Here is a 13,914-nt window from a genome sequence, read left to right as displayed (position 1 = left end):
TGTCTGGGTGCTGTCTGGGATGCAATGCCTCTGCCATAATCTGACCTTTGATTACTGTGAGCTCTGTGTCCTTCTTTGTGACTAGCTTACAGATGGTCCAGCCTTTACCATAGGTGGTCTGTCAGTGTTCCCTAGGAAATGATAGAGAGTAGTTTTCTTCCTGGGGCCACCCATGAATACTGGCAAAGCTAAGTGTCAGCCTTAAACTATCTTTTTACCACTGGAAAAACTAGGTCCAGAGTACATCTCTCAGTGTGGTACTATTCCGGCCTGGGGGAGGACAGTATGTATAGTCAGTGTGAAATTGCTGGCATTACTGTTTGATGCAGCTTTTCCCAGTTTTTGTGCAGAAAGTAGCACTTCAGACTCACCCAAGAGGTTCTAGGGTTTTCAAAAGTGTGTTCGTGTGTTGCCAAGTTTTCCTCTCAAATTTTTCTATAGAGTACACTAGACTGTTGGTTGTTAATCCGTGTTTTTATGTGGAGAGACCTGGGTCCAGGACCACCTATTCCAGAGTGTTGCTGATTTCATTATCATTTATCGGTTTTGTTTATATTTGCTGTGAAGCATTTGGTTTTATGCTCTTGATTTTTCATTTCAGTTTTCATTTCCTTTCATTTTCTTGATTTTATCTTTTCATTTGTTTCTTCTCTACTTCCCATGCTAGTTTTGTTTAGTTTTCTCTCCTTTTTCTGGTTCCTTGAAGCATAAAGCTAGCTATTTGACTTGAGGTCTTCCTCATGTAAGCATATATGGATATAAATTTCTCTCTCTTGCATCGTTTTATAACTTTTGGTATATGGTGTTGTAATTTTCATTTGTATCTGTTTTCTAATTTCCTACGTGACTTGTTTGGCTGTTAAAGAATGTGTTTAATTTGCACATAATTGTAATTTTCCACTTTTTCCTTCTGAAAATCATTTCTGGTTTTGTCCCATTGTGGTGAGATAATATACTTTGTGTAATTTTAGTCTTTTACATTTTATTGCAGATAGTTGTGTGGCCTAAAATCCTGAGAGTGTTCTGGGTGAACTTAAGAAAAACGTACACTCTGATGTTCTGTGGATTATTAATATATCTGTTAGGTCTAGTTTAAATGTTGTTTTGTTGTCTGTTTTTTTCTTCATGTTTGTCCACTTGTTATGTCAGTTTATTAAAGTGGGCCAGTAAAGTATCCCACTATTGTACAACTTCCTCCCCCATTTGTGTGAATTTTTGCTTCAGAAGGTTTAAAGCTCTATCTTAGGTATATATATTTGTAATTGTTCTATTGCTTGACAGATTGACTCTTTTTTAAAAGTAATCTCTATACTCATTGTGGGGCTTGAACTAAAACCCTGAGGTCAAGAGTCAGGTATTCTACAGACTAAGCCAGCCAAGCACCTCTAAACTGACCCTTTTTAAAATATGACATTTTTCTTTTTCTACTATAACAAGGGCAAGTTTGTCTAATAGTGGTAGGGCCACTGCAGCTCTCTTTTAGTGCGACTTGTGTGCCTATCTTGTTCCTTCCTTTTTCTTTGAATATTGTTTGTGTCTTTGGATCAAAAGGGAGTCCAAATAGTAGATTAGGTTCTCAAAATTTGTTTCGCCAATATCTACCTTTCAACTGGGGAGTTTATTCCATGTACACTTAATTATTGACAAGAAAGGCCTTCTGCCATTACAATGTTTGCTTTTCATGTGTCTTATGTGTATATGTAAGTTCTTTCATTACAGCCTGATTTTACTGCTGACTTTTTCCAGTGCACTCCTTAGATTCATCTGTGATTTAATTGTCTGTGTATTTTAAAATTCTTTTGTTATTGATTGATTTGGGGATTGTAAGGAGAACCTTTGTTATTAAATATAGTTTGAAATGATAATGACTTAGGTTCAGTTGTATGCAAAAACTCTGCTGTATACAGTTCCATTCCTTCACTTTTATGCTTTTGTCTCACATTGAATCTCTACACATCCATGTTTATGAATATAGGTTTATGTTTATTGCTTACTACATTTGTCTCCTAAATCATATATAGTAAAAAGGAATTATAATCTATACTTAGAAGAAACTGGCCTTTATATTTATGTGTGCTAATATATTTACGAATGTTTTTGTTCATTTTTAATATGTCTTCAAACTATTTCCTGTTGTTCTTTTATTTCAACACTAAGAAATCCCGTTAGTTTTTCTTAGAGGGCAGGTCTACTAGCAAAGAACTATCTCAGCATTTGTTTATCTTCTTATTTCCTAATTTTTCTTCACTTTTAAAGAATGGTTTTTCTGGATATAGAATTTTTGGGGACAGTTTTTCCGCCCAGCACTTTAAAGATGTTATCCTGTTGCCTTTTGACTTTCACACATTTCATGGGGTTTATTATTATTGAGGATCCATTGAATTGCTTCCCTTAACTGCTTCTGAGAACATTTAGATGTTGAAGGTGAGATGTCAGGAAGTTGTGTTATTTCATAGTTTCTTTCTTCATTAAGTGTTTTCCCTAGTTTTAAGTTCCTGATTTTATTCCAGAATTTGGAAAATTTGATACTGACAAGTTTTGATAGCTTTACGATTCTTTTAATGCAATCCATTTTTGGTGATCCCTTTCACTTTCCTTTCTTCTTCTTCTTCTTCTCCTTCTCCTTCTCCTCCTCCTCCTACTTCTCCTCCTCCTCCTACTTCTTCTTCTCCTCCTCCTCCTCCTCCTCCTCCTCCTCCTCCTTCTTCTTCTTCTCCTTCTCCTTCTCCTTCTCCTTCTCCTTCTCCTTCTCCTTCTCGTTCTCCTTCTTCTTCTTTTTTTTGTTCATTTTCAGATACTTTTCTTCTGCTATATGTCCCTGTTACTCTATATACTCACCCTTCTTTTTGATTTATTAGGCACCGTAGACTTGCATTTCTGATATGTTTCTAAATAATTCTCCACTCAGATGAACTTTTGATTTACATGTATTTATGTTGGCTTCGTTTCCACATTATCTTGTCTTTATCTAGGAATGAATTTTTCTTTTGAAATTTACTGCATATTTGCATTTCTGAGATTTCCTTGTAAATGATGTAAAATTTTCTATTTAACTTAAAGGCGTTTTGCTTGCTGTGTAAATATAATAACCTGAGTTACTTTTATTTTCCAGAAATTTGGTAGCAGCATAGTTATTAACCCTATGAAAGATAAGACAATGGTGCAAGAGCTTCTGGATTTTAAAGATAAGATAGATTTTATCATTGAAGCGTCTTTTCTGAAAAATGAGAAAATTATTGTTGCTATGAAAGATGCTTTTGAAACATTTATTAATAAAAGACCTAACAAACCAGCTGAGCTTCTAGGTATGGTTTTCAATTTTATGAAATACGTATTTTATTTTTTATTTTGTTGTTTTAAATTACGTAAGAAGAGTTCAGTTTGACCTCCTAATGTTTCATAGTATTGCCAGATTGACTATCAATGTTTGTAATAAACCATTTCTCTCAACTTTAGTGTTCACAAGACTTGGTTCCTTTGTTTAATAGTAACCCAGCCCTTTGGAAGCTCATGTGTCTTTAGCGTCCTATAAAATTACCAGATTTTCTTATCAGTAGATAAGACTCATTTTAAAATAAATGAAAGCTTTCCTTACTGTCATGAAACCTAATGGTTTTTTATATTATAAGGGATATCTTTTTGCTGACATAAAAACTTGAAACACAGTATCAATTTGATAGTTCAAGAAACTTGAAACAAATTATCAATTTGATTTTTCAAGAACAATAAATTATTTAAATGAGTATAATCAACACTTAATAAGTCCTTAAGACTTTGGGATTAATGTAATCTCAGTTTCATGCAATATCTTGCAATATTTTGTTTTTTTAAGTAGATTAGGGGCATGGTAGTGAGGAAATGACTGTATTGTAATATTTGATCATTGAGGTTATAGAAATATAAAAATACCAGTGTTGTAGAACTTACAGGAAGTAATTTATCTTTTTCTGCCACTCATCTGTCCGTTAAGTCACTTACTCATTTTTTGTTTCATGAAAAGTAACGCACCTCACTCTGGGCGAAAGTATTTGCTTGAATAAATGGTTTTTGTTCGTATACATATTTGAAAATATAGCATTACTTAGAAAATTATTTTTTTACATTTTAGCAAAGTATGTGGATTCAAAACTTCGCACAGGTAACAAAGAAGCTACGGACGAAGAACTTGAAGAATTATTAGCTAAAGTGGTAATTTTATTTAGGTTTATTCATGGTGAGTAATTTGGTTTAAATGTCTATTTAAAAGTTTAAAAAAATGATAACAGGGGCGCCTGGGTGGCGCAGTCGGTTAAGCGTCCGACTTCAGCCAGGTCACGATCTCGCGGTCCGTGAGTTCGAGCCCCGCGTCGGGCTCTGGGCTGATGGCTCAGAGCCTGGAGCCTGTTTCCGATTCTGTGTCTCCCTCTCTCTCTGCCCCTCCCCCGTTCATGCTCTGTCTCTCTCTGTCCCAAAAATAAATAAACGTTGAAAAAAAAAAATTAAAAAAAAAAATAAATAAAATAAAATAAAAAAATGATAACATTGTGGAAGTAGAAAGCACTAAGTGCAAATCCCAACCTAAATTGAATTCAAATAATGTTTTCTTTTTTTTTTTTTTAATTTTTTTTTAACGTTTTTATTTATTTTTGGGACAGAGAGAGACAGAGCATGAACGGGGGAGGGGCAGAGAGAGAGGGAGACACAGAATCGGAAACAGGCTCCAGGCTCTGAGCCATCCGCCCAGAACCTGACGCGGGGCTCGAACTCACGGACCGCGAGATCGTGACCTGGCTGAAGTCGGACGCTTAACCGACTGCGCCACCCAGGCGCCCCTCAAATAATGTTTTCTGGTGGTAAAACTGGTAACTTTAAAACGCTAACAATTCAGTGGCAATAAGTATGTTCACATGATTGTGCAGCCATCACAATTACTTAATCTCAAAAATTTCAGTATAAACTCCATACACATTAAGCAGTCATTTCTCATGTCCTTCTTGCCTTCAGCTTCTGGAAACCAAAAATTTGACTGCTCTCTATCTGAACTTAAGTGTTCCGAGATACTTTATGTAAATGCATTCAGATAATACGTAACCATCCGTTTCACTTGCTGTTTTCAGATGTATTGAATATAGTGTCTCATTTAATTTTCTGCCATTTTGCGTTTTCCATCTTTGACATTAAGGTGTTTTTCCTTAAATGTGACAGAGAAAGATGTTTTTGAAGCCTTCTACAAAAAAGATTTAGCAAAACGTCTCTTACTTGATAAGAGTGCTTCAGTTGATGCAGAAAAGTCAATGCTGTGCAAACTTAAACAAGGTGTGTGTCTTGACAGGTATATTGTCTGTTTCAGTCATATTTTTATTTTGGCTTTTGTGTTTCCTGAATCTGGGTGGAGACCTATGATTTCATTTTCAGTGTTTACCTCTCATTTGGTCAAGAGCTTGTTCTACACATCATTTTACAAACTCCTAATTTAATGTGGCTATCCAAAAGTGTATGCACTCATTTGGCAGCTCTGTCATCATCTTTATGTGTTCCCACAGGCAGGTTATTTTAAGATTTGGATTTATAAATTTAGGATATTGGCTAAACTCTGGATAAGGTGGGATCATCCGACAAACATAAGTAAAAAGTAAGAGAAGCATGAAGATGTATAAAAAAGGCAATTTAACCTAGTCAGAAAATTGAGGACAGTTTCTTTAAGGAAGCATGATTGAAATACAAGGTGGAGAGACAGAAATGTTGATGGTGATAGCAGAAGTTAGTCCATGCTAGAAAGAGTTTCGCAATTTGAAACGCTGGGGAATCAGAATAATCAGAGAAGAACACACAAGAGCTGTCATAAAGGCTAAACTGAAAAGTTAATAGGTGTAAGATTTTGCTTGACCTTGGAGACGTTGTCTGTGATAACTGTTTTGTACCCTGGAAGCAGGATTATTTAAAGAATTTGAAATAAGTTGTAGAAGTACTAATTTCTTTCTTTTTTTCTTTGTATTTTTTCAGGTTTTTATTTAAATTTCAGTTAGTTAAAATACAGTGTAATAATAGTTTCAGGTGTACAATTTAGTGATTCATAATTTCCATACAACACCCACGGCTCATCAAAATAAGTGTCCTTTTTAATCCACATTTTCAGATACTTTTAACCCATCAGATACATTTAACCCATCTCACACCCACCTCCCCCTCCAGTAACCATCATTGTGTTCTCTATAGTGAAGAGTCTGATTTGCCATCCATCTTTTTTTTCGTCTACTATGTTTATCTGTTTTGTTTCTTAAATTCCACACATTAGTGAAATTATACAGTATTTGTCCTTCTCTGACTTCATAATCCACTCTAGCTCCATACGTGTTGCTGCAAATGGCAAAATTTCATTCATTTTGATTGCAGACCCCCCCACACACACACGCGTGAGTGGGGTGGGGGGGAGAGAGAGAGAGAGAGAGAGAGAGAGAGAGAGAGAGAGAGGGAGGGAGAGGGAGGGAGAAGGAGAGAGAGAGAGAGAGAGAGAGAGAGAGATCTTCTTTATCCATTTATCTGTCAGTGGACATTTGGATGCTTTCCATAATTTGGCTATTGTTGATAGTGATGCTATAAATATAGGGGTTCAGGTAGCCATTCAAATCAGTAATTTTGTATCCTTTGGGTAAAACCTATTAGTACACTTGCTGGATCAAGGCAGATCTGTTTTTAAGTTTTTGAGAACTTGCACACTAGTCTCCAGATAGGCTGCACAAGTTTGCATTCCCATGAGCACTGTGAGAGGGTTCCCTTTTCTCTGCATCCTCACCGATACCTGCTGGTTTTTTTTTTTTTCAGTTGTTAATTTTAACTATTATGACTGGTGTGAGGTGGTGTCTCATTGTGTGGTCTTGCTTTGTATTTACCTGATGATGAGTGATGTTGAGCATCTTTTCGTGTGTATGTTAGACATAAGGATGTCATCTTTGGAAAAAATGTAGATTCCTGTCTCTTACCTATTTTTTCACTGAGCTGTTTTTCTGGTGTTGGGTTGTATAAGTTCTTTATGTATTTTGAATACTCACTGTTTAGCATGCATGTATTTTTGCTAACATTTTTTCCATTCCATAGATTGCCTTTTAGTTTGCTGATGATTCCCTTCACTGTTCACAGTGTTTTTTTTTTTCTTTATGAAGGTCCATTTATTTATTTTGCTTTTGTTTCCTTTATTTCTGGAGACATATCTAGTAAGAAGTTGCTATGGCTGAGGTCAGAGGGTTTGCTGCTTGTGTTTTTGTTTTCTAGGATTTTGGTGGTTTCATGTCTCATGTAGATCTTTCATCCATTTTGAACTTGTTTTTGTGCATGGTGTAATAAAGTAGTCCAGTCTCATTCATTTACTTGATGCTGTCCAGTTTTAACAACACTATTTGTGGAAGAGATTGTTTTTTTCCCCATTGGATAGTATTTCCCGCTGTGTCAAATAAGTTAACCATGTGCTTGTGGGGTATATTTCTGGGTTTTCTGTGGTGTTTCATTAATACGTGTGTCGGGGGGTTTTTGTTGTTATTGTTGTTTTGTTTTGTTTTGTTTTGTTGCCAGCACCATGCTGTCTTGATTACTACAGGCTTTGCAATACAATTTGAAGCGAGAATTGTGATGCCTCCAGCTTTGCTTTTCTTTGTCAGGATTTCTTTGGCTTTGTGGATCTTTGTGATTACATATAAATTTTAGTATTGTTTGTTTAGGCTCTGAAAAATGCTGGTGGTATTTTGATTGGGGTTGCATTAAATATGTATATTGCTTTGGGTAGTATACACATTATGACAATGTTTGTTCTTCTAATCCATGAGCATGGTATGCCTTTCCATATGTTTGTGTCCCTTTCAGTTTCTTATATCAGAGCTGTATAGTTTTCAGGGTACAGATCTTTTATGTTTTTGGTTACCTTTACTCCTAGGTATGTGGTGCAGTTATAAATGGGATCAATTCCTTTGTCTCTCTTTTTGCAGCTTTGTTATTCGCGTATAGAAACGCAACAGATTTCTGTACTTTGATTTTGTGTCCTATGACATTACTGAATTCATTTACCAGTTCTAACAATTGTTTTGGTAGAGTCTTTGGGTTTTTCTACGTAGGGAATCATGTCATGTGCAAATAGTGAATGTTTGACTTCTTCCTTGCCAATTTGGATTCATTTTGTTCCTGTGAATTGTCTGACTGCTGACGCTAGGGCTTCCATTACTATGTTAAATAAGTATGGTGACAGTGGACATGCCTTGTTGCTGATTATAGAGGAAAAGCTCTCAGTTTTTCCCCATTGAGATGATATTAGCTGTGGGTCTTTCTGGTATGAGCTTTATTATATTGAGGCATGTTCCATGTATCCCTACTTTGTTGAGGGTTTTTAACATGAATGGGTATTGTATTTTGTCAAATGCTTTTTATGCATTTCTGGGAAGCTCATGTACTTCTCTTACTTTCTTTTATTAATGTGGTGTATCACATCGATTGATTTGTGAATAATGAGCTTACCGCTGCAGGCCATGAATAAATCCACCTTGATCAAGGTGAATGGTTTTTTAAATATATTGTGATACTCCATTTGCTAGTATTTTATTGAGACTTCTTGCATTATATTCATCAGGACACTGGCCTATAGGTCTCTTTTTAGTGGAGTTTTTATCTGGTTTTTGAGTAAGGTAACATTGGCTTCATACAATGAGTTTAGGAGTTTTCTTCCATTTCTATTTTTTTTTAATAGTTTGAGCAAAATAGTTACTAACTCGTCTTTCTGTGTTTGGTAAAATTCCCTTACAAAGCCATGTGCCTCTGGACTTTTGTTTTTTGGAAGATTTTTTATTACTCAGTTTCTTCACTGGCTATTGGTCTCTTCAGTTTTTTTTTTTTATGTTTCAGTTTTGATAGTTTTTATGTTTCTAGGACTGTATCCATTTCTTCCAGATTGTCCAATTGGTTGGAATTTAATTTTTCATAATAGTCTTTTTTTATAATTGCATTTCCGTGTTATTTGTGATCTCTCCTCTCTCACTGATTATTTCATTTATTTGTGTCCTTTCTCTTTTCTTTTTGATAAGTCTGGCTAGGGGTTTATCAGTATTGTTTTTTGGAAGAACCAGATTCTGGTTTCATTGATCGGTTTGTTCTACTGTTGTTATTTATTTATTTTTTTCATTTGCGTATAATTTACTTGTGCTTTAATCTTTGTTATTTCCTTTATTCTTCAACTTTTATTTGCTGTTCCTTTTCTTGCTCCTTTAGGTGTAAACTTAGGTTTTATATTTGAGACTTCTTTTGCTGTTTGACATAGGCCTGGATTGCAGTATAGTTCTGTTAGGACTGCTTTTGCTCCTTTTAAGGTTCTAAACTGTCCTAGTTTCATTTTCATTTGCTTCCATGTATGTTTTTATTCCTTACTTTGCCTATTGAATCCATTCATTCTTTAGTAGGATGTTCTTTAGCCTCCATGTATTTGTTGTCTCTCCAAATATTTTCTTATGTTTGACTTCATGTGTCAGAGCATTATGGTCGGAAAATATGCATTATATGATGTCATTCTTTTTGTATGTGTTGAGACCTGACTTGTGCCCCAGTATGGAATCTTTTCTGGACAATGTTCCATATGCACTCAAAAGGAATGTGTGTTCTGCTGTTTTAGGATGAAATGTTGTGAATATATCTGTTGGGGCGCCTGGGTGGTTCAGTCGGTTAAGCGTCCGACTTCAGCCAGGTCACAATCTCGCGGTCCGTGAGTTCGAGCCCCGCGTCGGGCTCTGGGCTGATGGCTCAGAGCCTGGAGCCTGTTTCCGATTCTGTGTCTCCCTCTCTCTCTGCCCCTCCCCCGTTCATGCTCTGTCTCTCTCTGTCCCAAAAATAAATAAACGTTGAAAAAAAAATTTTAAATGTAGACCGCAAATAGATGGGTCTTGTAGACCGCAAAAGGATGGGTCTTCTTTTTTTATCCATTCTGATACTTTATGTCTTCTGTTTGGAGCATTTAGTCCGTTTACATTAAGTGTTGTTTTTGAAAGATATGGATTTAAAGTCACTGTTACTTGTAGGTTTCATGCCTGTAGTGATGTCTCTATTCCTTTGTGGTCTTTGCACCTTTGCACTCACAGTCCTCTTGTAGGGCTGGTTAATTGGTGATGAACTCCTTCAGTTTTTGTTTGTCTGGGAAAACCTTTATATCTCCCTCTATTCTGAATGACAGGTTTGTTGGATAAAGGGTTTTTGGCTGCATAGTTTTCTTGTTCATCACATTGACTATGTCGTGCCACTCCTTTCTGGGCTAGAAAGTTGTAATAGATAGGTCTGTTGCTACCCTTGTATGTTTATCCTTGTAGGTTAAGGCCCATTTGTTCCTAGCTGCTTTCAGTTTTCTCTCTTTGTACTGAATTTTGACAGTTTCACTATAATATGTCCTACAGAAAATTGATTCTTATTTTATCCGAGGAGAGTTTTCTGCGCCTCCTGCATTTCAATGTGTGTCCCCTTCCCCGTATTGGGGAGTTTCTCAGTAATGATTTGTTCAAGCACACCTTCGGCCCCTTTCTCTCTCTCTTCTTCTGGAACTCCTGTGATGCGGGTATCATTATGTTTCATTGAATCACTTAGTTCTCTAATTCTTCCCTGGTGGTTGAGAATTTTTTTTCTCTCTGTATTTCTCAGTTTCATCTTTTTCCATAATTTTATCTTCCATTTCACTTATTCTCCCTTTGTCTCTTAGTCACTACCTCTAGATTATTTTGCACCTTATTTACAGCATTTTTAATTCATTATGTCTATTTTTTAGTTCCCTCATCTCTGCAGCAATGGGTGTCTGATGTCTTCTATGCATTTTTCAAGCCCGGAGATTAATCTTACAATTGTTACTGTAAATTCTTGTTCAATTATATTGTTTGTATCTGTTTTGATAAATTGTTTAGCTATCACTTCTTCCTGGAATTTCTTTTGAGGAGAATTCTTCCGTTTCATCATTCGGCTAGTTTTCTGTCTCTTAATGTGGTTGAAAAACTTGTTACGTGCTCTGCACTTGTGAGCGCTACGATATTATAGAAGGATTATACCATGTCGAGAGCCTGGCACTGCATGACGTGTTTTTTGGAGAGTGTTACTTGCTGTCTGTTGTGGTGACTTTAGTTGCTTTGTCTCCCTTCTCATAGTGATGTTTTGGACCTTCCACCAGGTTTTCTTTGATTGGTTCCTTGAAGTAGCCCTGGAAAGGAAAACAAACAATAAGAAACATAAAGCAATAACAAATAAACAAAAACAAAAAAGAAACAAAGCAAAAGCATGAAAAGAAAACGTAAACAAAAACAAAACACTATAAACACTAGCTACAATGAAATAACACTAGCTAAACTAAATGGGCAATGTTGATGGCATAGGCCTTATCCCATACAAAGAGAGAAGTGACAGGGGCGGGAGAAAAGAAAAAATAAATAAAATTGACCAGACAGAGAAATTTAATTATTGCTTGTTAAGGAATCTTGCCAATTTGATGTTTACTTTCTGTGCGTTTTGTGTCTTCTGTTTCACAGTTTCTCCCTTATTGTTTCCTGTTGTGTTTAACTGAATTCATTTTGTGCTTTGAATTCTTTCTCACACAACGTTTTATCTACATCTTTTATTTTCCTATGTGTTCCTTTGGAAATAGAAATGAGTATCTTAGGGGCACCTGGGTGGCTCGGTCAGTTAAGTGTACAAGTCTCTTTTTCGTGTCAAGTCATGAACTCTCAACAGTTCACACATTGAGTCCTGTGCGGCTGTCTGGAGAGCCTGCCAGAGATTCTGTCTCTCCCTTTCTTTCTGTCTGTGCCCTCTGTTGCATGGTCCCTGTCTTAAAATAAATAAATAAACTTTATAAGAAATTAATATCTTAAACTTACAAAGTGCAGTAGTTCAAATCAACAGGAACTAAGATCTGATATTACCCCCAAATTTTAGTCCTGTGTTTTAGTCCTGTATTTATGTTATTACAAAAGTTATCTTCATATATTGCGTGGCCAATATCATATATAGAATATGTGTGTATATACATAATATGTAAATATAAATGTAGTGTTTGTAATATGTAGTTTTATGATATATTTGTACATTTTATGATATGTTTATAAAACTATGTCTAAATAGGTAAATGTAGTAAATATATAGTATGAAACTTATTGCAAAAAGCATATATAATATACCATGTAATATATAATAATGTAGAAATGTATATGTAATGTATGTGAAATATGTGTATATGTAATAAATGTAACCCTGTGTGTATGTTATGCATGTGTTTATGCTGTATATAGTACATTATGTACAGTTGTGGATATACTTGTAATGTATGTTATGATAAATATTGCTTTCTTCAATGAATCATGTAGGAAATAGAGGAGTTCCAAACCAAAAATATAATACTGCTGGGTTTATATTTACCTATGTAGCCTCCTTTATCAGCGTTCCTTATTTCTTCTTAGACCTTTGATATACCATCTGTTAAGCTTGAAAAGTCTTCCTTTATCATTTCTTGTAGGACAGAGCTAGCTGAATCCAGCCCCTCACCATTTTTGGTCTTACTGTCTCTTTCATTTTTGAAATACTTTTTATGACTATAGATTTTTGTATTTGAGGTTTTTCCCTTTTATTAGTTATATTGTCCCACTGTCCCTGTTTTTTGGAGATATCAGTAATATTATTGAGTGGTCTTTTATGAACAAATCATGTTTATCTAGGTGTTTTGAAAATTGTCTTTAGACATTTTTATTATAATGTGGTGCAGTGTAGAACTGCTTGAATTTAACCTATTTGGAGTAAATTCAGCTTCTTGCATGTGTAGGTTATTGTGTGCCATTTAATATATCAAGTGTTATTTCTTCCCATTTGTCACTATTTTATCTCTGAGATTCGTTAATTATACATTGGCACACTTAACCCATGTCCGGAGGTGTTATAGTTTCTGCTTATTTTTCTTCATTGTTTTTCTTTGTGATTGTCACATTGGATGCTTTTATTTGATTGGTTTTCATGATTATGTATAAGACAGTGGGTGTAAAGTCATTTTTGTAAGTCTAATGTCTACACTCCCTCCCAAAGAGTTTCTGTTAATTTCTTTTTCTTATAAATTGCCGTATTTCCGTACTTTATATATGTCTTACGGCTTTTGTTAAACATGGCAATTTTCTATTTAAATAAAAATAGTATTCCTTTTTTGTGATATCTCTGAAGTATCTATTACTGTAGTTTATTTTTTTTTCAACGTTTGTTTATTTTTGGGACAGAGAGAGACAGAGCATGAACGGGGGAGGGGCAGAGAGAGAGGGAGACACAGAATCGGAAACAGGCTCCAGGCTCTGAGCCATCAGCCCAGAGCCCGACGCGGGGCTCGAACTCACGGACCGCGAGATCGTGACCTGGCTGAAGTCGGACGCCTAACCGACTGCGCCACCCAGGCGCCCCATCTATTACTGTAGTTTAGACCAGTGCTAGTTATTTTATATTTTACTAATAAATGGTAACTCTAGAAAGAAGATATTCTCTCTACCCAGCCTTTGTTGTTGCCTCTTGTGAGCTGAAGCTGTCCGCTTGTTTTGTGATTTTCCTACCATTTTTTCAGAGTATATTTTCTCTGGTGTGTGGTAATGAAGGCTCCTTTGAATTATCTCAGTAGGTACTGGTAACTGACAGATTTTCTGAAACCGTTGAAAAGAGAAAAATACACACACATACAGACACAGATAGGATAGGGAGAAAGAAAAAAAGAGGGAAAAAGAAAAGCTTACATTGGTCTTTTAAAATTGGTTCTGTGTTAGGTAATTTTTTTTTTTACTCTCAGTTATGATAATGTTTTCTTACTAGCTTTTCTGTTTTGCTTTCACTGAGCCTGAATTTCAAGAGGTGATAATGTAAGGTTTTGACCCAATTTTTTTCTTAACATGCTTTCTGACTTGGGCTTATGAG

The 13,914-nt window shown here is 35.6% G+C and overlaps 1 protein-coding gene across 1 annotated transcript in view; it reads left to right on the top strand.

Moving 5' to 3' along the window:
* The window catches only part of LOC124525809 (cullin-4B-like), a 120,456-nt gene that overhangs the window by 49,229 nt on the left and 57,313 nt on the right, over window positions 1-13,914 (top strand). Inside the window, exons 11-13 of the mRNA XM_047098391.1 lie at window positions 3,113-3,305; window positions 4,109-4,213; window positions 5,185-5,295. Coding sequence (XP_046954347.1) covers window positions 3,113-3,305; window positions 4,109-4,213; window positions 5,185-5,295 — 409 coding nt within the window. The remainder of the gene's footprint in view (window positions 1-3,112; window positions 3,306-4,108; window positions 4,214-5,184; window positions 5,296-13,914) is intronic.

The sequence above is a fragment of the Lynx rufus genome, unplaced genomic scaffold, assembly GCF_022079265.1.
Source record: "Lynx rufus isolate CCGP_SWC_20201006 ecotype Redwood Valley unplaced genomic scaffold, mLynRuf1.p SCAF_48, whole genome shotgun sequence".
In the NCBI taxonomy this organism is placed as follows: domain Eukaryota; kingdom Metazoa; phylum Chordata; class Mammalia; order Carnivora; family Felidae; genus Lynx; species Lynx rufus.
Note: the sequence above shows the minus strand (reverse complement) of the source record. Positions and strands in the feature narration are given on the sequence as shown.